Below are 23206 nucleotides of genomic sequence, written 5' to 3'. Positions count from 1 at the left end.
ATCTATGTATGTTTTTATGTAAAATCTCTGTGTTCATGTGCGTGAGCCTGCAAACGCGCGCGGGTCTTAAAATTCACCTCTCAGTGATTGCCGCCCCTGCCCTAGCACTACTGTATCATTTTGCAAGGTTCTTGCTTTCTGTCAGCCCTTCCAGAACCTTCAGCAGACCCCTTCCTTTCTCATTCCCACCCTTTCTCAGCACCCCTACTCTCCAGGAGACTCACCGGTTTCATAGCCACTGCATGCAACTTGCAAGATGCCAGTTGGCCACCTCTCACACATGCAGAACAAAGACAGACACTCATGAAATTCAGAATAAAAATGTGCAAACAAAAACTGAACTAGAAACCGCAACAAGCCAAATTTGTTATACAGTGCAACAATGGAAAAACAGAAACATGTCTATTCTTGATAAAGCAACAAACAACAAAATCAAGAAATATAAAATATCATAATAGTAAAACTATACTAACAAACATTTTAAAAAATAGCTTGGTCTACGTTTTGCTTCCATTTCAATGTACAAACAACCTTCACGCTCTCCCAAGGTGGTGAAGGCTCCTCCTCACTCCCATAGTCCCTTCTCAGTGGTGGGAGAACAAAACAAAAAATCCCATAAGGAAGAGTTGTGAGCGCAGGGAAGGCTGATCCCAGCCCACACATTAAAGCCATCCCCAGAGATGCCAAGGGTGGTGCATCCCAATGAGTGACACTGAAGGCCAAAGAGAGATTTTTCAGGCGTTGTGTCTAGGGTATAAATCTGGCCGCTCTTGGACCTTCTGTGAGTTGCTCCCTGTACCATGGGAGGCAGATAGCATTTTCCCTGCCATAAGACAGTAAACAGTCAGACTGCTGTGCTGAACGATTTGGGGAATATATCACTGATCTTCCTTCCAGCTCCCAGTCTCCTGCTGTCTCTTTGTCCTCTCTCTGCCTGTGTGGGGCTCCGGGTGCTGCTATGCTCTCTTCTTTCTGTCGATGTGCGCTTTTCTGTGTGCGGCTCCCGATGAGGAACGGTGGAAGGCATTAGGCATCCTAGGTGAAACTTACAGCCTTGAGTCCCCTGCAAACACCTCCCGCCCCCATGGCCCTCTCCACACACAATTAAAAACGATGCATTTTACATGAAAAAGGACATTCAAGGTAAACTTTTCTGAGGTGAAGCTATCACTTAAAATAATATGTATATTATATTTTCATACACAGCTGTGGAGCCAACCAGAAACCCCTGCAAAAAATACAAAATAAAAAGACACTTGGAACCCATATGGTATTAAGCCTATTGTAACAAGAGTTGGGCGTGGGCTTGGCCCTCAGAAAGCCATGAGTCAACAATTTCAATTACAATGTAATAAACCTCCCCAGCAAAACAGCATTAATTGCCAGCACTCAAACTCAAACCCTACTTATGAAAAGGCAACTCTGCACATATGACAGCAGTCCTTAAAATAGCAATATATCTCCTATCAGGAAAACAGAACAAACCAAGCTGATGTAGATCTCTACACAGAAACCACATGCAAGAAGAACACAGAGAGACAGAGCAGAGACAGACCCTCATCAAGTATAGACTAAAGAGACCCTAAAGCATAAATAGAAACATGCAGACAAAAAGTGAACTGGAAACCAAAAAACAAACCTTGTATGCAGAGTAAATATAGAAAAACCAAACATCACCATTCCTTGGAAAACATGAAACAAAATAAAGAAATATAAAACATCAATCATTAATAGAAGACCATACAAATCAAAAGAATAAATATTCCCTGTATGTACCCAGATCAGTCCAGACGCCTGGGTTTTGCCTCCCTGCCAGCAGATGGAGACAGAGAAAGTTTCACTGACACTGTACATAACTCAGTGTGCCACCTGCAGTCCCTCAGTATTTCTCTCTCTCCAGCAGATGGTAGATGGTGCAAAACCTGCAGTCTGGAGAGAAAAAAAAAAAGATTAAAAGAGAAGAACATTTCTGGATCCTCTCAGGAGATTGTGAGGTCCTGGTGGGGCCATCCATCCTGGTTTGAGGTGGACAAGCACTTGGTGACCCTTCTAATAGCTCGGTCAGGAGGTCCTTGGGTTGGACATCTGATGGTCCAGATCCCTTTTACCCCATGAGACAGTGGTGTAACCTGCTGTCAGTTCTATACTGCAAGCCCAGTGAAGTAGGGAGGTATTCCTTTTATACGGTTTGTCCTGGGCTGGGTCACTAAAGTTTGGCAAAAGGAGATTGATATAGTCAGTGGTCTGGCGCTTTTCTGATCTGCCATGCGGCCTGCACTCCTGGAACTGGAATCTTTGCACCAAAGGAAAATATTGACTTCTATGTATCTTTATTTTTTTCTCAAAGAATTAAAAAAAAAAAAAAAAAAAAAAAAGAGAGAGAACAAGGAACTAGTTAGAGGAATCTGTGCAGTAGTGGGGTTCCGGGGCTGGGGGGGGAGGTGAGAGATAACGTAGCAGCTTGGGGAGCTCAACGATGGGGTTTTCCCAGAAGTTTCTCTGCCTGCGGAGGAGGCCAGGGGTTGGCTCCGTGGCACAGAGAGACTGTTCCCTTGCTTGCCATTCAGGAGCTGGTGGTGCCGTGGGTGCGGGAAGGAACAGTGTGCATGTGCATCAAAAGCGGCAGGCCATTCAGGGGCCCGTGTCAAGCAAGGCCGCACCGGTAGAATTGGAGCCTCACAAGTGAGGGGGGTCTAGCGCTGAGGCTTTCCCCGGCAGCACAGGAACGGCAGCCATTTTCAATTCCCTAGCAGCGTCGGCGGGAGAGGCAGGGGAATATCCCCTCCCCCCCCCAACTATAGCCGGCGGTTCCCTGTCCCGCAGAGATGCACGTGCACCGAAGAGTCTCCGGTTTTGGTAGAGGTCTTCTGCCGGTTTTAATTTCCTTATGTGCAAAGCTTGTTTAACGGAACAAGCAGAGGGGGGAGGGGGGGGGATGCTGGCTCTTGGCCCCGGTCTCTATGGATTCTCGGCTGCTCAAGAGGCTCGAGCTGTTGAGAACCTCTTCGGGCCTGCGATGATTTTCGGTGCCGGATGCTAAACGGATCCAGGCCTGAACGTGCTGAAGGCGCAGGCTTTGCGTAGCTGCATGATAGGCCGCGGCGGCAGCTCTTCTTTTCCTGTGTGCATAGGTGTGTGTGTGTGTGCACGTTCTTGCCGCGAGGCAATCGCACGTGCAGGGACTCGGGGGGCGTGCGAGTCCACCTCGCTCGTCGTGCCCCTTTCCAGAACATTCATAAACATATTAAAAAGCACCGGTCCTGGTACACGCAGGGCCGCACATTTGACAATACACCGCATAACGGCTCCCGCTGCACCCGAGGCATCACCTTGACAACCAGTCTCAGGCTGGCCGGCGTCGTTTGTTAAAGGAATCGATCAGGGCAGAAGTGAACGGGCATCGCTCCTGCCCCTTTCTTCACCATCCACCCCCAGCAAAGGGGGGTACATAGGGGCTGGGGAGGACACTGGTCCTGGCAAGCTTTATGGAGGGAGGAGCTCGGGGGGTGATTTGAAGGGGTCTGGAGAGGCCCTGCGGCTTTCTTGGGGAACAGAAAGGGGTTTGGAAGGCCTGTTTGCTTTAGTTTTTTGTTTTGTGGGTCTTTTAAAAGTGCTTATTTTGGTTTGGGAAATGAGCTGAACCAGAATAAACATTCAACGAAACAAAAACGACAAATAAAATCCCTCAAAATGAAAACATGAACCAAAACGAATGAAAATTATTTGGCCTGCACATCCCGGCCGATATGAGGCATCTGAATCAGATTTTTTTTTTTTTTTCATATCCAGCAAACTCATTTATCGAATCTGTGAACATTTGAAACATGAGAACAAGGATATTTCTCCGGATTGTAAAGTTTACATTTTTAATGAAAAACCTGCAACTTAAAAAAAAAAAAAGAAGGCGGCATTGGTGCAGCTCAGATAAAGTGCAAATCTTTCAACATTTGTGTTTTTCAGGACGTCTTGAGGAACAGTGACATTGAATTGGATTGGATCTTTAAACTTTCCTTTGCGTATGACATAGTGAATGTGAGTACCGCATGGCATGGTATGGTATCCTGGTATTAGCAAAATCCTTCCTAAGACTTCTACCAGACTTTGTGCAGGAAGAATTTAAGCCTGTCCTGGTTTTAAGAATTTTCATTCCAGTGCATTGCGGTCTAGGTCAATAGGACAGGGTTTGAGAGCCCCTACTGTAGCCTCTGCTTTTTCTCCCATGTGAAATGAGCACCACAGGAACCAGAATACACTTGGGAGGGTATCAGAAAGCAGGACCGGCGTAGAGTCTAGAGACGTGCGAACTTTTACAAAACAAATTTATTTTTTTTTTTTTAGGCTGGCCCAGTGGCTCATTGGTAGTTGCTGTTCATTGCCATGTGAAGAAATCTGGATTGGATTCCCGGCTCGGGTATTTTGCTCCTCAGGTCACCAGGGCCTGGGGTTGCTGTGGAGGCAGGGTTCACGGGCCCTGGGTGGAGGGATTCATGGTCATTGCACAATGGCGACCCCTGGTGGCTGGATTTAGGACCCCCTGATTGCAGAGTTCCAGAAGGAGCCCTGGTGCATAGCCCCCCAGCTGAGGACTGTCACTGGAATGACTGGGCTGAGTGAGTTGGGAATAAGATAGAGGGAAGAATCCCCTCCCTGTTGTAAATGAAGGCTCATGGTACCAGATCCCAACCCTGGGGAAGAAACCCAAAAGAACCAGAGGAAATTGTCAGGTCAAAAAAATGATTCTTGGAGCAATTTGATGCACATGGAAATTGCAGGAGTTTCCCCCCAAATCTTTTTAAGGGAAAATTATAAAACGGAAAACCTGCTTGGGATCTTCAAGAGCTACAAAGTATATTTCAGCGGATTAGTGGATTTGCTTTTGGGTTTTTTTTTGAGAATTCAAAGTGGAATTTTAAAGTTTTGTTTTTTTTTTGCTTTGGGTTTTTAGGGGGGTGTAAAGAATGGCCTGGGGGTTTCCCTCGAATTTCATCCCAATTGACTTCAACACATTTCACAATAGGATCTTGGTGAGATCTGAAATTTCTGTCAAACCCGAACCAGGGCTGAAGTGTGCCTGGTTCGAGTCTGATAGCAAATTGTTCACACATCTCTTCATGGTTAAGTCTCTTGGCAACTCTGCTCTTAAGACCGGCCAGAGAAGAGATCCCGAGAATGAGAGATGCTTCAGGGTTTCTCTTCTGCATCAGCTGTAATGTAGCAGAGCTCACGGGATGAGCACAGCAGATCCTTAGGTGCGAAGTGAGGAGAAGGTCAGAGATCAAGTGGGGTCTATGACACAGCAACAGGAATTAAGCTGGGCAGATTGATTGGGCCTTATGGCCCTTATTTCTGTTACTGAAACTAGAATATAATGGCAGATAAGAAGCACAGGAGCCAATCTAATCTGCTTATTGTGCCCAAATAACCTTCTGTTGCAATGCTGTAGAGCCCTCTCCAACCTGATGACAGCTGCACAAATAATATGACTTGGTTCCTAGTTCAAGCCCTAGCTTAGGTTTGTGCCCTCGGCATGGTCTGGGTTCCCTGGCAGAAGTTATAGACCACAGTGGGATGGATAATATGTCTCCAGACTGGAGAAAACCTGTGTTGTTATTGAACATTTCCCATAGGGATGTGAATCGTTTTAGGACGATTAAAATTATCATCCGATAATTTTAATATCGTCTTAAACCGTTATGGAACACAATACAATACAGATTCTAACGATTTATCGTTATAAATCGTTAGAATCGTGAGCCGGCACACTAAAACCCCCTAAAACCCACCCCGACCCTTTAAATTAAATCCCCCACCCTCCCGAACCCCCCCCCCCCAATAACTTAAATAACCTGCGGGTCCAGCGGCGGTCCGGAACGGCAGCGGTCCGGAACGGGCTCCTGCTCCTGAATCTTGTCGTCTTCAGCCGGCGCCATTTTCCAAAATGGCGCCGAAAAATGGCGGCGGCCATAGACGAAAAAGATTGGACGGCAGGAGGTCCTTCCGGACCCCCGCTGGACTTTTGGCAAGTCTCGTGGGGGTCAGGAGGCCCCCCACAAGCTGGCCAAAAGTTCCTGGAGGTCCAGCGGGGGTCAGGGAGCGATTTCCCGCCGCGAATCGTTTTCGTACGGAAAATGGCGCCGGCAGGAGATCGACTGCAGGAGGTCGTTCAGCGAGGGTTCCGGCGCCTCGCTGAACGACCTCCTGCAGTCGATCTCCTGCCGGCGCCATTTTCCGTACGAAAATGATTCGCGGCGGGAAATCGCTCCCTGACCCCCGCTGGACCTCCAGGAACTTTTGGCCAGCTTGTGGGGGGCCTCCTGACCCCCAGGAGACTTGCCAAAAGTCCAGCGGGGGTCCGGAAGGACCTCCTGCCGTCCAATCTTTTTCGTCTATGGCCGCCGCCATTTTTCGGCGCCATTTTGGAAAATGGCGCCGGCTGAAGACGACAAGATTCAGGAGCAGGAGCCCGTTCCGGACCGCCGCTGGACCCGCAGGTTATTTAAGTTATTTGGGGGGGGGGGTTCGGGAGGGTGGGGGATTTAATTTAAAGGGTCGGGGGTGGGTTTTAGGGGGTTTTAATGTGCCGGTTTTTCGATTTTTCGATTTTTAATGATTTTTCACGATATTTTACCCCCCCAAACGGCAACAATACGATTCCCTCCCCCTCCCAGCCGAAATCGATCGTTAAGACGATCGAGGACACGATTCACATCCCTAATTTCCCATTTGGAAGGACTAATACAAAAAAAAGAGAATAAAAATGATACACCATAAAATAATTCTCATGTGAAGGTTTATGGGATAAGTTTTCAAGGACTTAGTCAAGAAGACTGCGTGGGAGGTTATGCAGGTAGAATGGCTGAATTTGCCCACGTCTAATCTAATCTAATTTAAATGGACGTTTATTTTCCACTTTTACCCAGGGCCATCCAAGGTCAAGGCAGATGACGTTTCTGCCCGCTAAGGGCCTGATTTTAAAAAGCATTTACTTGCGTAAAACTGGGCTATACTCGAGTAAATGGGCTTTTGAATATTGCTACAATATGTGCCATTGAAGTGTCCATAGGATTTACTTACATAAGTGCACTTTACTCGAGGAAATGTGTTGCGCCCGTCGGTCGCAAACGGCTGCGACCTCTCATGCTCACCTCTTTTCTTGCCATCTCAGCTATTCTTGGAAGAGTGGCGGCCTCTGCCAGCGAACGCCGACCTCCCTGGCATCCCCGGGACGGCATGGGCGATGCCGACCGCCATCTTGTTCCTGGAGTTACCTAGCGCGCGTGCACGGGCCATCTTTTATACACGTCATGGCGGGAACCTCGGGGGCGTCCCCTCCGCATGACGTCACCGCCTCGCTGTATTTAAGCTGACTGAATCTACACTAGGACGAGTTAGCAAGGAATTCTTGTTGCTGAATCCACTTCTCCTTGGACTTCCTGTTCCTGTGTCGGTGGGGAATGCTCTGAGTACCCGCTCCTCGGGGGCTCATCCGCATTCCTAGGCTATTTACTCCTCAGAGGGCCTTCCTGCCTACTCTTTGGAACCAAGCCTTGTGAGTACCATCCAACTTCTCTCTGCCACAACTTGCTGGGATTCCCTGTGGTGTGCCTCGGGCCTCTACCGCATTCTCTCCAGCAGGACTCGCTACCTCTACCCTGCGCTGCAGGATCTATTGCCTATGTCTCAGTTCGTCTGAGCTCCAGGACCTCAGATCTCCTCAACACCATCTGCCTCACCCAGTTATCCTCGGCTTACCCCGCGCTGCGGGCCACTACCGGATCTATATCCCAGAGGTATTACAACTCCATTGGAAGACTGTCTGGCGTACCACACGCTGCGGGCCACTACCGGATTGTCTCATCTGAGGTATCACCCTGGGTAGACCCCACAGCTCCAGAGCTGTACTCTGACTGCATTATCTGCTCCTTGGGTTCTGCGCACAAACTGTCTCATCTCTGCAGTCCCCGCTCCACAAGTTATGCTCTTTCTCTCCCTATAATAAAGTCTACTCTACAGCTGTGTCCTAGCTACTGACCATGCCTACCAATGGTGAGGCCCACAGGGCTCCTCCCTGTGGGCGCTGACACCTCTCACCTCAGCCCAGGGTTCACTACCATACCAAAACACAACAAAATGGCTTTTCAAAATTGCTACAATGGTATGTCACATTTATGCACGTAACTCCTTTGAAAATTCACCTCTAAAAGCGCATGAGTTTACTTCACAACATGCACACATTCTGGGACATGGGGGGAGAGTAAATGTTCATCCAGCCAGCACAGCGAAAACATCTGCATGAACATTATACATGCAGATTTTACTGTATTTTCAAAGTGAATTTAAGTGCATACGATCACATTGAAAACACTCGGGCAATTGGTTGAGCATGCACATGCATTCAGTCATGTAAAGTATCCCTGTTCTATGTAATGCATTCGTTTATGCTTGTTTCGTTTCACTGTAAACCGATCTGATATGTTCTTTTGTACATGAATGTCGGTATAAAAAAGTTCCAAATAAATAAATAAATAGTTACGTCTCCTCTTCGGAAGATGTAACTTACATGCATATACTTGCATGTTTAGGAGGTAATTTTCAAAGGAGTTATGCATGTAAAAGAAGCATATATCGCAGCAGTTTTCAAAAGACCATTTATGCAGGCAAAACCTTTTGACAGTTCAGCCCTATGGAGTGAATTTTCAAAGGAGTTGCATGTGTGAAAGTAGCAATTTTCAAAAGCCCATTTTTATGCACTTAAATCCTTTTGAACATTTCCTCCATACTTTTTTAAATCAAATATGCACATAAGTGCTGACTCAGCGCCAACTCTATTCCCCCTGAACACATCGCCTCAGTGCGCATAAAAGCCCATGGAAACCTTTATGTCCACATTATGCCTGGGTCAATTTGAAAATTACCCCCAGCTTGGTTGAGGGAGAGAACTATGCATGCACACTGACGTTTTTTTGAAATTGATAATTTTATTAAACTTTTAACATAGGGTTGCTAATACAACTGAAGTTTAAGAAATGTACACATGTTCTTTACACCATTGTTTAACACAGTGTAAGTGTACACACATACTTTTAGCCGTATCACCAACCAGCGTCAAACTAGCCTTGAATGTTTCTAAAACAGAATTTATGATAATCCAAAGGTCCATCACTGATTCCACTCCTTGCTCAATATCCCTGGATGGTCATAAGTTCCCCATTCTTCCATATACCAAGAGCCTTGAGGTATGGTTAGATACTAAGCTATCTTTTTACCATCATATCAGAACACAAAAAATGGATTCTTCAAGCTTCTTGTTCTCTGTGGTTTGAAAATTTAATTGGAAATTGATGATTTCAAACTGTTGTACAAGCTTCCATATTGCCTTTAATAGATTACTGTAATGCTGTCTATGTAGGTTTACCAGCTCTTTCACTGAAGTCACTACAGGTGCTTTTGAACTCCACAACCTGCCGAAGTCAAAACCAGAGATCCGTCCGAGGGAGACAAGGGACAGAGAGCAGGTAGGGAGGCAAGAAACAGCACAGGCAGGCAGAGAAGACACTGAAAACTGAAGACAAGGAATTGAAGACTGACCACGGAGATGATGAGGAACCAAAGACTAACCACAGGGAAGACGAAGACCAGGAACTCAGGAATACAGACCAGGACTGCTAAGCAGGAACCAAGGAGACAGGAACAAGGGACCAGGAACTCAGGAACAGACAAGAACAGAAAGAACTGGAGCACAGGAACAAACTGGAACACGGAGAGGCAAAGCACTATTACCAATGGTAGTCAACCTGTTGCCAAGGCCTCGCGTGCTGGGAGCAGGGCCCTCTTAAGGGCTGAAGACAGGGCTGTCATAGATGAGCGCCACGGGTGATTTCCCACCGCGGGCGCTTTAAATTTAGACAAACGACGCACGCACCTAAGGACGAATCACCTCAGTGGATTGTTGGCAGCAGTGGAACTGCGTCAGGTGGTGGCGTGCGGCCGCAAGCCAAGACGGCCTCCTTGTTGGACTGGAAGAAAGGTGAGAGGGTGGTCTGTGGGGCTAGCTCTCGGATTGACTATCGTAACGTAGATCACATTACTCCACCAGCTTCAATGGCTGGCTTTGCAGTTTCGAATTCGGTTTAAAATACTTTCTATTACCCACAAATTGCTCAGTATTAACTTTCTCCCATGGATAAATTTTCTGTTTCGGATTTATCAACCAGCACGGTCCCTTCGACCTCAACAAAGAGACCTCTTCGAGGTCCCTTTAGAGAGAGTAGCAAGGTTGGGCTGTAACGAGCTTGTGCTTCCTCAGTGGCTGCACCCAGCATATGGAACTTGATACCTGAACATCAAGACCCATGGAATGTGTTGCGCTGGAAGTGGACCCCTGGGCCGAGGTGGGGATTGTCGCAACCCGTTGGTAGGGACCTATGGGTTCCCACCGTCGGCAGGCGGAAAGGGCTGAAGGGCAGAGGCCCTGGAGCTTCACCTATACCAGCCCTCGTTCCCCGCAGGTTGAGCCTTTGGGTGCTGGGGCCGGCAGGACTTAGGTGGGCCTCGAGGGTAGCTAAAGATGAAAGCTGGTTCGGCCTAGAGACAGCAGCTGGTAGGTGGAGTAGTTGTACGTAGCAATGGTCAAAGCACGGAGAAGGAGGCGTGGTCAGGCACAGCAACGGTCAAGGTATGGAGAAGACAGGCGTGGTCAGGCATTGCAATGGTCAAGGCACATAGAAGGCAGGTGTGGTCAGGCGCAGCAACGGTCAAGGCACGGAGAAGACAGGCGTGGTCAGACAAAGCAATGGTCAAGGTCTAAGCAGGCAATCTGGAAGAAGCAGAAGTCGAGAACTCGTGGCCCGGTGGCAGCTAGGAGCAAGGACCCTGTTGCAAAGGCAACCCTTCTGAGGAACACTAGAGTATATATACTGTGCAGGGTGTGACATCATCATCCGGGGTCTGTGGACTGATTCCCGCTGTGGGCCCTTTAAATGTCCCGGTGAGGCGCGTGCGCGCCTAGGAAGGTGGGTCGGCCGAAAAAGCAGCGTTGGCATCTCTGCAGCGCTGCAATGGCGCTGACCTCCGGCAAGGCCACTGCGAGGGAGGCAGCGCTGGAGGTGCTCCCCCCACGTCGGACGGGACTGGAGTCTATCCCCTGTTGTGGCGGAAGTTGAGGAAGACCGGCCACGGGTGTCATGGCTGGCGGACATAACAGAATGTGCAAAAATCTTCAAAACATTCCTCAAATCTTTTTTGTTGGGACTGGCTTTTCCATGAGACTTTTGTAGATATAACAATTATTTATTTATTTATTTATTTATTTATTTATTTATTTATTTATTTAGAGTTTTTCTATACCGGCATTCGTGATTAGAAACCACATCATGCCGGTTTACATAAAACAAGGGGATGTGAACAAAAAACGGAAAATAAACAAGTGCAAGAGATCAAAAGTTACATTACAACAAGGGTCATATAACTGGGGAGAGAAATAGAGTAAGATAACCAAGCAGTTAGGATTAATTATTTACATTATATTGTGAAGTCTCTTATAAAAGTTGCTATCATCTCCTTATAAAAGTTGCTATCATCAAGTTGCTAACATCTCCTGGCCTATAGATCGTGGAAGAGTGATGATTCTTTATGTTGTTCACTTTGTTATAAGTCTGAATTTTGTTTTACTGTATAAGTGGCCATGTATATCGCTTAGGGCCTAGGCGTAAGCAATTCATACATTTTAATAAAATGCAAAAAAATAGACACAAAGTGCACGGGTGTCTTGTGTTTGAATATCGGCTAGGTTTGCGAGGGTTAAAAGGTTAGGCGAGTAGAGGGCCAGCTAGATGCAGTTCCGAAATGCCTTTCTTCCAAACAAGCCCCATCCCCCATTCGCTCCAGAATCCCTTAATTCAGATGCACCGAAGCAGACCCCTCCTGAGTAAATATCACAACAGTTTTCACAAGCTGCTGATGGGGAAAAGAGGAGAAGTAAAAATGGTGAGGTCTCCATTGCTGTGTTTCGTGCTTATCATTTCCCATCGGTTCCCAGGTTTGACCTTCACAGATATTCCGGACAAGCAGGAGGGGATCTGTTCTGCTCGTAACCCAGGTATTTTGCCTCGTCTCCTTCTTGTCTCTGCAGGGAATGCTTTTCCTCCACAACAGCCCGCTGATTTCTCACGGAAACCTGAAACCGACAAATTGCCTTGTAGACAGCAGAATGCAAGTGAAGTTGTCTGGCTTTGGGTTATGGGAATTCAAGTACGGGTCTACAATAAGAATATTAACCATGAAAACTACTAAGTATGCAGGTAAGATTCAGAGGAAAGCAATACGATCAGTGATAATAACGGCATTAGTGAAAGCCAAGTATTTTTCTTTTCCTGGTGATTTGTCTTGGAGATGCTGTAGGATTCAGTGTCTTGTGAAAGCCCAACAGAGGTGGTGGGGGGGAAAAATGCTATGGCCATTCAAAAAAGGTGTGGGACAAGCAGAAGGACCTCATGTGGTGTGGAAGCAATGGAACAGCCACATAAGCAGTAGGGTCTGGTACAGAGGTTCTCAACCCAGTCTTTCAAAGCACCCTAGATGGTCTGCTTTGGTTTTTCAGGGTATCCAGCGTGAATATACAGGAGATATACTTGCCTACATTGACTTGATTCTTAGACCCAATTTATGCAAATGTATCTGCCGCATATTCAGTATAGATAACTTGAACACTAGAAGGGCAAGGCTGCTCCCAAGGACTGGGCTGAGTATCACTGGTCTAAAATATTTCAGTAGATAGGGAAAATCGGCAGATGAGAAGGGTCCTTGTGATCTGCCATTGCGTTTCTGTGCTTTACTTCTGAACTTCTGCCAAGCAACAACACCTAGGAGCTCTTTGTTCATTTCTCCAACTTTAAATGAAAAAGGAGCAGAAGACTGCATAAGCATTTTACCATTTTCTGCACATTTTGGAATTTAGCATAGACTCAAAGCTGAAAGACCTAGTCTCATTGATTTGTTCTCCCTAAAATTAGAACCATAGAATGAAGCTCTTCACGTCAGTATCAGGGCCGACGTAATTCCTTCCACCTTAAGTGCATCCGGTGGTCTTTCCACCTCCGTTCCATCTCGCTCCTTTCCAGATTGTCTTATCATGCATATTTCAGGCACTCGCCTTCCCACCCCACACTTCTAGTTGTTCTCCTACTCTTCGCCCATTCCTTTGCGCTCTCCCTCCTGCCCCTTCCATTGATTCAGGCACTTTCCTGCACCTCGCCCGTCTTCTGGGGCAATCCCTGTGCCCTGCCGGTCTTCTTTCTTTCTCTCTGCATTTCCTTCCTTCTTCACCTCTCTGCCTTCACCTGCCTTCTTCAGGCCTGAACTGGTGAATGGTGGGGAGCCCCCTGGCTAAAAACACAGAAACTTGATGGTAGAAGAAGACCATTCCGGCCTATCTCATCTGCTCAAGCCCTCTCTCTCTTTAGTGGAGTGCGGGAAGAAATTCTCCCAGTGAGCCTTCCCCTGCCAGCACAGATTCACAGCCTTCCCTGACAATTTAGCAGATTTACAAATAGGGAGGTGACGCACAATCAGAGATGCCCCCAGCCCCCTCACCTTGGAGAATGGAGGTAGTTTTACATTTTCAGACGATCAGAACTATAACCAGTAAAACTGAGACAGAGAAACCCAACGGAGGGTGCAACTGTTTGTTCATTTCCCTCATAGATCTCTACTGGACCGCTCCTGAATTGCTTCGGTTAGGAAATTATCCCTTTCAAGGCACCCAGAAAGGTGACGTTTACAGTTTTGCTATAATTATGAGAGAACTGATTTATAATACTGAAGAGGGCCCTTTCCAGGAGCTGAACATGGAACCTGAAGGTAATGTATTCTTTCTTTTTCCTGTCTTTTCTTCTTTCCCCATTTTTTGCCATGTAGCCATATACACCAGCAATCACAGTTCCTTTCACATAATAGCTGCCTGTTGATTTTGGAGCCTCCATGGATGTAAACAAAGAGAGGAACAGGGAGGCAGAGACAGAGAGAGAGAGAGAGAAAGAGCGTCCCACCCACCAGCTCTAGCAAGTACCAGTTGCGAGGTTGTATGCCAGGTGTGGCCAACTCCAGACCTCAAGAGCCACAAACAGGCCTGGTTTTCAGGATATCCACAATGACTATGCATGAGATAGTGCATGCAAATCTAGCTCATGCATATTCATTGTAGATATCCTAAAAATCAGGCTTGTTTTTGGCTCTTGAGGCCCGGAGTTGGCCACCCCTGTTCTCTAAGCAGGTGGCGACAATGCAGGTTCCTTCAATTAGTAAGAAAGTGATTGCGTCTTAGTGAAAAAAAAAAAAAGCCAAGATTTGTTGAGTTCAGTTGAACCTACAGCATTACTACAGAGGAGCTAAAGCCCAAACTCTGTTGTAGCATGATTTAAAAGCAATAGCTGACATTTTCCCATCTCCCCCAAATGGTACAATGCCTTCATGAAAATGAGTATTTTATTGATGTTCAGACCATGAAGAAAACAGGAAAACGTTCTCTTTTACACAGAGATTATCAACAAACTCAAGGACCCCAGCTCTAATGTCCCACTCAGACCCTCCCTGTCAGTGGAGAAATGCAACGAGCGGATCATTGCAATACTGAAATCTTGCTGGGATGAACTTCCAGACAAGCGTCCGACGTTCTCAACCATAAAGAGAAGGTTAAGGGAGGAGAGTCCTGAGGGGTGAGATGTGTTACCGCTATTTCTAACCGATCCACGGTTTAGAAGGACAGACGTTTTTTTCAAATCTGCTATTATAATAATTTCATTTCTTTATCTGCCTTTTTGAATAACAAATTCACCCAAGGTGGGGTACATTTTAGAAATGTAGCATAGAGTCAGACCAGTAGGTGCAGCGGCTTGAAGACTGTGGACTGTAAGGACCATTCTTGAAACAAATCAACAAGGACTGAACCTGAAATAAATATCAACATCTCAGTAAAACAACAGGTTATAGCAGCGCATTCAGAGCACTCGTGTATGGCGCCTGGCAGTTTATGGTTTAATTTTAATGGGAGGCAGGTTTTCACTGCTTTCCAAGGTGGAGGTGGTTATGGGACTGGGATTAAAGGCCTGCTAGAAGAGCCAGGCTTTCACTTGTGTTCGGAAGTGGGAATACTCATGAATTTGGCGGAGGTCTTCTGGGAAAGAGTTGCTTAGAGCAGCTACTGCTCCCAAGAAGGTTTGCAAACCGGTATTTGTTCTTTAGATTTCTTTTGCCAGCGAGGTCATTGTGGAGGCTCCACGTGAGTATCTTAGAGGTCCGGAAGGGTTGCAGAAGGCCAGCCTTTCTCTCAGGTAACGAGATCCATTTCCTCTTAGACCTTTTGAAAATCAGGTCAGGGTTTGGAGTCTGATTCTGTAGGAGACTGGTAGCCAGTATGGTCATGTGGTTTGGATCCCTCTATGAATCGAGTGGCAGAGTTTTGTATTCGCTGGAATTTGTGAAGGGTTTTATCAGTTAATCACCGAATACTTCTGGCATGCACCACTATGATTAGTTTGTCTTCTCGATGAGAGGGTGGAATCTTTGCAGTTGATGTAATTATGAATAGTACCACTGTAACTCGTCGTCATTTGCTGATTTGTAGCTATGAATGTCACTTTTGTAAACCATTGTGATCTTTAGATGGGACGACGGTATATAAAATGTCTAAGTAAGTAAAATAAAATAAAATAAATCATTGAAAGAGGCAACTCTTGTACATTGCTTGGATTTGAGGGAGCTCTTAAGAATTCTGACCTGAGATTTTAGGGGGGGCCTGACTGCTCAGGTTTTGCATCCAGAGTGGCGGTGTTTCGGTGGGATTCAGATGGTGTTTATTATTTTTAGTCCACTCTTGGTTGGCTGCGAGACACGTACTTAGCTTTTTTTTTATAGCTGGGTCCATTGGTACTGTGAGCTGGACATCATCTGCATAGATGTAGGATTGTGGTTCAGAAGTTTGGATCAGCTGTGCTAAAGGTCTGAGGTAGATGTTGAAAAGTGCTGGTGATAGCATTCGGTACTCTTATTGTGATTTGGGATCGCAGTGCATTAAACAGTTTTCTCTATTGAGGGTGGGCCTTGCAATTGATTGAGCCATTTGATCTCTCAAATGTAGGAAGTTCTGAGAGATCAGGAGATCCTTGCTGGAGCGATCGACATATAAGATAAGTTCCCCCTGGCAAAGTGGTACAGTCTAGTTAGTGGACCCAAGATAGTGTAACAGTCTTACCTGGACTTGCCCTTGGACCACAGTCAGAAACCCAGTTGAGGGCGTAATCCAGTACCCCTGGGTTGGTAGTCGATGAAGAAGGTCCAGATCACAATCCGGTCCTAGAGGCAGGTAGCCAACAGGGGAAAGTCCAAAGCACAATCCGGGTCAATGAGGCAGGCGGCAAGCAATAGCAGGACCAGGGCACAATCCGGGTCAAAGAGGCAGGTAGCAAGCAAGAGAAGGTCCAAGGTCCAATCTGGGTCAGAGAGGCAGGTAGCAAGCAAGAGAAGGTTCAAAGTACAATCCGGGTCAGCGAGGCAGGTAGCAAGCAAAAGAAGGTCCAAGGTCCAATCCGGGTCAGCGAGACAGGTCACCAGCAATCCAAGAGCAGCACCAGCAAGCCTGTAGCCGAGGCAAATGCTGTGCTGAAGAGTAGCGTTTAAATAGCCCTATTTCCTGCGCTAACACGGGGACGTCCGGGGGAAGCGATGACGTGCCGAGATGGGGAGGAATCATGACGTGGCGTGCGTCAGCCTGCGCTGCAGCTGGGGAATGTCGCCGAGGAACGTAAGCTGCCAGCCCTGACGGAAGGAACTGATGCAGCAGGTTGCTGAATGGTAACATGAAGGTTTCTCAGAAATGCCAGCTGATGTCGGGGCTTTATGTTTATTTAATAACAAGTTACTGTGGGTGATTATTTGTATCAGAGATACATTTTTATAGTGCAACAAAAAATTGTTTTGAAAAATATTTCTGCCTGTCATTTTTGATGGGCTGTGGGTGGAATGATCGAGAGGACTGGGGTTACCTCTGTTTCAGAGAGGTCTTTTCACCGACTCAGCTTGCTGACACCCAATAGTAGTGCGCATTCTGCACTATTTCAATTTGAATTTTTCTCCTAATACGCCTTTACTTGCTGATCCTACTGTTTGTGGATTATCTAATTCTAGGACAGCTTACGGGCTTCTAGCATCTCTAGCTTGTTGAGTTAAGGCCATTTTAAAATATTACTAGCTGCATTCCTTGCAATTTGTACATACCGAATGCGGAAAACTGTCCCTAAAGGTCAAGGGAACATTAACTGCCTTGCATCTCTTTTCCTGTGGTCCTGTGATGCCCTTTGTGAAATCTCTCTCTGTTTGAACTGTTTCCAAGTCATGTGGGGATTCTGGACAACATGGTGAACAAGCTGGAAAAGTATGCTAATCACTTAGAGGAGGTGGTGGAAGAGAGGACTGTCCAGCTCATGGCTGAGAAGAAAAAGACGGATAAACTCTTGTCAACGATGCTGCCTAGGTAATTGAATAGTGTTTTTACATTATGATTTATCATCTGATCAGGCTTCTCGGGAAAAGAAGCAGGCGTGCTGAGACCTAAAGACGAAGCAGCGCTATAAGGGGGGATTTTGCTGTATTGAGAATGGTCCAAGTGACAGTTTTCAGCAGCCTCTAGAGTACTGTACCTGTTCCGGTATTTGAGACTTCTTATCACATAAGATTTACCCAAATTATTTAGACTTCAGGCATGCATATGGTAGAAACCGCCCAAGTAACAACTGTTGTACAGCAGATATGAGGATGAAGGCATTTATAGCACTCCCATTAACTCACTCCATCTGCCTGCTAAGAAAGTATCTTTGGTAAATATGCAAAATATGCTTAACTGTGTAATTACACAGAGAAATGTATATGGACATATATTAGACACAAAGAAAGTAAATTAGCCCAAGTTTAAAACTTGTGAGCAGTAGTGCCAGTCATCATAAAACCAGTCAGTTTACATTTAAGATAGCGCTTTTAAAACTCTGAAAGTACCTATCCTCCTGTGTTCCTACATTTCTATGAGCAATCCACGTATTTATTTATTTAAAATTATTTATATACCGTCTAACAATAAAGTATTGATCAAAATGGTGTACAATAAACATAAACAAACAAAAATAAAAGCAGAAAAAGATACAATCGTAAAATTATATTAAAAATTATGAAAACAAATGTTTTAAAATAAAGAACTTTCTAACTTTAAATTGGATATGGAGTACATGATGAAAAATGCTGTATAAAATGTAGTTATGAAAGATTTATATCTGGGGTGACAAACACTTTTGTTAAAAGATTGGTTTTTAGTGATTTCTTAAATTCTTTTGGATTTGAGATTTGACAAAGTTCCATACTTGCGGACCAGCTACTGAGAATGCTCTTTTTTTTGTAATGTTTAGACATGCTAAGCATACTGATGGAATGTCTAATAAGTTTTTGTTCAAAGATCTTAGGTGTCTAGATGGTTTGTAGATTCGAAGAATAGTGCAAAGCCAGATTGAGGATGGATTATGTAGTAGTGAGTGTACAATGAACAGGATTTTATACTGTACTCTGAATTTAATAGGCAGCCAATGCAGAGTAAAAATGTGGGGGAGATGTGATTTTTGATAGATGAACCGGTTAGGATACGGGCAGCTGAGTTTTGAATCGGTTGTAAAGGTTTGGTTGCTGAGTCGGGAAGTCCCAGGTAAAGGCCATTACAATAGTCTAGGCCTGAAAAAATTAAAGATTGAAGGACAGTACGGAAATCCCGATAGAATAGAAGTGGACGTAAGCGTCTTAAGAGATGTAGTTTGTAAAAGGAGTTTTTAACTGTTAGAGAAATGTGCTAAGATAGTGACAAGTCGGAGTTTAGTGAAACTCCTAAATTACGGGCTTTGGTAAGTATTGGTATAGAAATACCGTTCAATACAAGAGTGAAGGGGGACCATTGGAGGGGGTTAGTAATTGAGCTGAGGAACAGAATTTCAGTTTTGTTGGGATTTCGTTTTAAGTGCCTGTGAGATAACCATTGTGGCAGCTCTCCTGATTTCCGGCGAGCTACCAAAATGTAGAGAAAATCACAAACGAGAATTCCTTTCCGACGTGGCGGCCTTTTGGGAAGAAGGGCAAGGTTTATATGGTATATTAAGAACAAATAACACAAAAAGTTTTTTCCTTCCTTGCTTTTCAGCTTCATCGTGGAGCAGCTGATGGCTGGGAAGTCAGTGGAGCCGGAGAGCTTTGCTTCTGTGACCATCTTCTTCTCTGACATTGTTGGCTTCACCAACTTGTGCTCTCTCAGCTCTCCACTGGAGGTGGTGGACCTACTGAACGACTTGTACAGCTTATTTGATGACATCATAAAGCTATACGATGTGTACAAGGTACGGCAGTTTTACAAAATATTTTTCAAAGGCAGCTTCAGCATTTCCCAGGATGCACGCGTTTACTGGGGATGTGAGGAACCGTATCCAGTTCGTTCCAGATGTAATTTGTACACATTTTCATGTTTTTGTGTTTTTTTCCGAAAGAAACTCCATTCATCACTTAAATTACTGAAAGAGAATGAATGCTGCATAGTTAAATAGTTGGACAGATTGTATTTTTTGCCAGTACTCTAAAGTTTCCTAGTGTAAACAGGAGCTCCCATTTATTTTTTAATATACTTTTTTAATTCTCTGATTCAGCTGTTTTTGTGTATTCTTGAAATGACTGAAAGCTTGTTTTTAAAAATACAGTATTTGGGTCCATTTTCAGCTGTTGGGCAGCTGGCAAAGTTAGCTGGATAAACTTACCTGGAATGCCACGGAATATCGCCAGCTACCTTAAAGTTAGCCAGATAAGTTTATCCTGAAAATTTTAGGACTGTTCACCTGTAGCCCTAAAGTTGGTAGCCGAATAATACTGAAAATCAGCCTTATCTGGCTAACATAGCTGTGTGACGCTGCTTCGGCCCGGAATGCCCCCTGACTGCCTCTGTCATAGCCGGTTAAGTTTTTAGTTGGCTAACGACTTATCTTGCTATGTCAGAGGTGATCAAACCAGCGGGATTTTTAAATGTAGCCAGAAAACTCGCTTTAAATATTGACTGATTAGGTTTAAAACCTAAGAGGCCGATATTTAAAAAAAAAAAAAAAAAAGCTGAGCTCCAAAATGCAGACCCCCTAAGTTCAGTCGCTAACTTAGGAATCTAACAGGTGAATTTTCAAAAGAATTTCTCACCTTTTGAAAATCAGGACCTATGTTTTCAGCTGAAAATTCACATAAGCTTCACATCCTTTCTTTGCAGCTCCCTTTAGATCAGTGGTTCTCAACCGGTGTGTCGCCAAGCTCCGGCAGGTGTGTCGCGGCTCCCGGTGTTCCACTGCCCCGCTTGTGCTTCCCTTCTCCCTAGGAGCGGGGCCGAAGAACGAAGAGACGCGGCGCGCCAACGCCAGCGGGGCCGAAGAACGAAGAGACGCGGCGTGCCAACGCCAGCGGGGCCGAAGAATGAAAAGACCTGCGCGCCAACGCCAGCGGGGCCAAAGAATGAAAAGACCTGCGCGCCGACGCCAGCGGGGCCGAAGAACGAAGAGACGCTGCGTGCCGCCGGCAGCTGAAGACCAGAGAGACCTGTGCGTCACCAGCGGCGGGGCCGAAGAACGAAGAGACGCGGCGCGCCAACGCCAGCGGGGCCGAAGAACGAAGAGACGCGGCGCGCCAACGCCAGCGGGGCCAAAGAATGAAAAGACCTGCGCGCCGACGCCAGCGGGGCCGAAGAACGAAGAGATGCTGCGCGCCGCCGGCAGCTGAAGACCAGAGAGACCTGTGCGTCACCAGCGGCGGGGCCGAAGAACAAAGAGATGCTGCGCGCCGCTGCCGGTGGCTGAAGAGCGCAGAGACCTGCACGTTGCCGGCGGCAGGGCCGAAAAACGAAGAGACGCTGTGCGCCGCTGCCGGCAGCTGAAGAGCGGAGAGACCCTGCACACTGCGGGAGGCGGCTGGAGAGACGTTGCGTACCGCGGGAGGTCAGGCCAGAGGTGGCTGAGAAGTGGAGGCCAAACAATGAGAAGAGGCTCCATGTGAGCTTGTGTGCCTGTTGTAGAATGGGTGCATGAGTGAGAGCTTGTGTGTGTGTTAGAATGGGTGCCTGGGTGCATGAGTGAGAGCTTGTGTGCCTGTGGTAGAATGGGTGCCTGGGTGCATGAGTGAGAGCTTGTGTGTGTGTTAGAATGGGTGCCTGGGTGCATGAGTGAGAGCTTGTGTGCCTGTGGTAGAATGGGTGCCTGGGTGCATGAGTGAGAGCTTGTGTGTGTGTATGTGTTAGAATGGGTGCCTGGGTGCGTGAGTGAGAGCTTGTGTGTGTGTGGTAGAATGGGTGCCTGGGTGCATGACTGGGAGCTTTGTGTGTGTGTGTGTTAGAATGCATGCCTGGGTGCGTGAGTGGCAGCTTTGTGTGTGTATGTGTTAGAATGCATGCCTGATTGCATGAGTGGCAGTGTGTGTGTGTATGTGGTAGAATGGGTGCCTGGGTGCATGAGTGATAGCTTGTGTGCCTGTTGTAGAATGGGTGCATGAGTGAGAGCTTGTGTGTGTGGTAGAATGGGTGCCTGGGTGCATGAGTTAGAGCTTGTGTGTGTGTGTTAGAATGGGTGCCTGGGTGCATGAGTGAGAGCTTGTGTGCCTGTGGTAGAATGGGTGCCTGGGTGCATGAGTAAGAGCTTGTGTGTGTGTATGTGTTAGAATGGGTGCCTAGGTGCATGAGTGAGAGCTTGTGTGCCTGTGGTAGAATGGGTGCCTGGGTGCGTGAGTGAGAGCTTGTGTGTATGTGGTAGAATGGGTGCCTGGGTGCATGAGTGGGAGCTTTGTGTGTGTGTGTTAGAATGGGTGCCTGGGTGCATGAGTGAGAGCTTGTGTGCCTGTGGTAGAATGGGTGCCTGGGTGCATGAGTAAGAGCTTGTGTGTGTGTATGTGTTAGAATGGGTGCCTAGGTGCATGAGTGAGAGCTTGTGTGCCTGTGGTAGAATGGGTGCCTGGGTGCGTGAGTGAGAGCTTGTGTGTGTGTGGTAGAATGGGTGCCTGGGTGCATGAGTAAGAGCTTGTGTGTGTGTATGTGTTAGAATGGGTGCCTAGGTGCATGAGTGAGAGCTTGTGTGCCTGTGGTAGAATGGGTGCCTGGGTGCGTGAGTGAGAGCTTGTGTGTGTGTGTTAGAATGGGTGCCTGGGTGCATGAGTGAGAGCTTGTGTGCCTGTGGTAGAATGGGTGCCTGGGTGCATGAGTAAGAGCTTGTGTGTGTGTATGTGTTAGAATGGGTGCCTAGGTGCATGAGTGAGAGCTTGTGTGCCTGTGGTAGAATGGGTGCCTGGGTGCGTGAGTGAGAGCTTGTGTGTGTGTGGTAGAATGGGTGCCTGGGTGCGTGAGTGAGAGCTTGTGTGTGTGTGGTAGAATGGGTGCCTGGGTGCATGAGTGGGAGCTTTGTGTGTGTGTGTTAGAATGCATGCCTGGGTGGTGAGTGGCAGCTTTGTGTGTGTGTATGTTGGAATGCATGCCTGGGTGCGTGAGTGGCAGCTTTGTGTGTGTGTGTGTGTTAGAATGCATGCCTGATTGCATGAGTGAGAGCTTGTGTGCCTGTGGTAGAATGGGTGCCTGGGTGGTGAGTGGCAGCTTTGTGTGTGTGTGTGTGTTGGAATGCATGCCTGGGTGCGTGAGTGGCAGCTTTGTGTGTGTGTGTGTGTGTGTGTGTGTGTGTTAGAATGCATGCCTGGTTGCATGAGTGGCAGTGTGTATGTGGTAGAATGGGTGCTTGGGTGCATGAGTGAGAGCTTGTGTGTGTGGTACAATGGGTGCATAAGTGCCAGTGTGTGTGGTTGTAAGTGACAGAGTATGTGTGAGCTTGTATGTAAGTGACAGCATGTGTGTGATTGAGAGAGACTGGTCAGGGAGGTGACTGGTGTGTGTGTGAGGAAGAGATACTAGTTAGGGAAGTTACTGGTCTGTGTGAGACAGAGACTGGTTGTGACTGGTTGTGGGCCCTAAGGAAGAGGACTGTGAGGACAGAGCTTCAGCAGCCCTTGCTGCTTCTGGTGAGTGCTATTGGTCTGCAAGGGAAAGGAGTAGGAGAGTTGCTGGAGAGGGTAAGTAAAGGCGGCTTTTTAAGTTTATTTTTCTTGATTGACTGCCATTTTAATTATTGGG

The 23206-nt window shown here is 46.7% G+C and overlaps 1 protein-coding gene across 1 annotated transcript in view; it reads left to right on the top strand.

Annotated features, from left to right (window-relative positions):
* The window catches only part of LOC115096235 (guanylate cyclase 2G-like), a 129146-nt gene that overhangs the window by 93540 nt on the left and 12400 nt on the right, over window positions 1-23206 (top strand). The window contains exons 13-18 of the mRNA XM_029610745.1: window positions 3961-4032; window positions 12131-12299; window positions 13702-13857; window positions 14534-14711; window positions 17384-17524; window positions 19223-19415. Coding sequence (XP_029466605.1) covers window positions 3961-4032; window positions 12131-12299; window positions 13702-13857; window positions 14534-14711; window positions 17384-17524; window positions 19223-19415 — 909 coding nt within the window. The remainder of the gene's footprint in view (window positions 1-3960; window positions 4033-12130; window positions 12300-13701; window positions 13858-14533; window positions 14712-17383; window positions 17525-19222; window positions 19416-23206) is intronic.

The sequence above is a fragment of the Rhinatrema bivittatum genome, chromosome 7 (genome assembly GCF_901001135.1).
Source record: "Rhinatrema bivittatum chromosome 7, aRhiBiv1.1, whole genome shotgun sequence".
NCBI lineage: Eukaryota > Metazoa > Chordata > Amphibia > Gymnophiona > Rhinatrematidae > Rhinatrema > Rhinatrema bivittatum.
The sequence above is the reverse complement of the archived record's forward strand: the minus strand, read 5'-3'. Positions and strand labels throughout refer to the sequence as shown.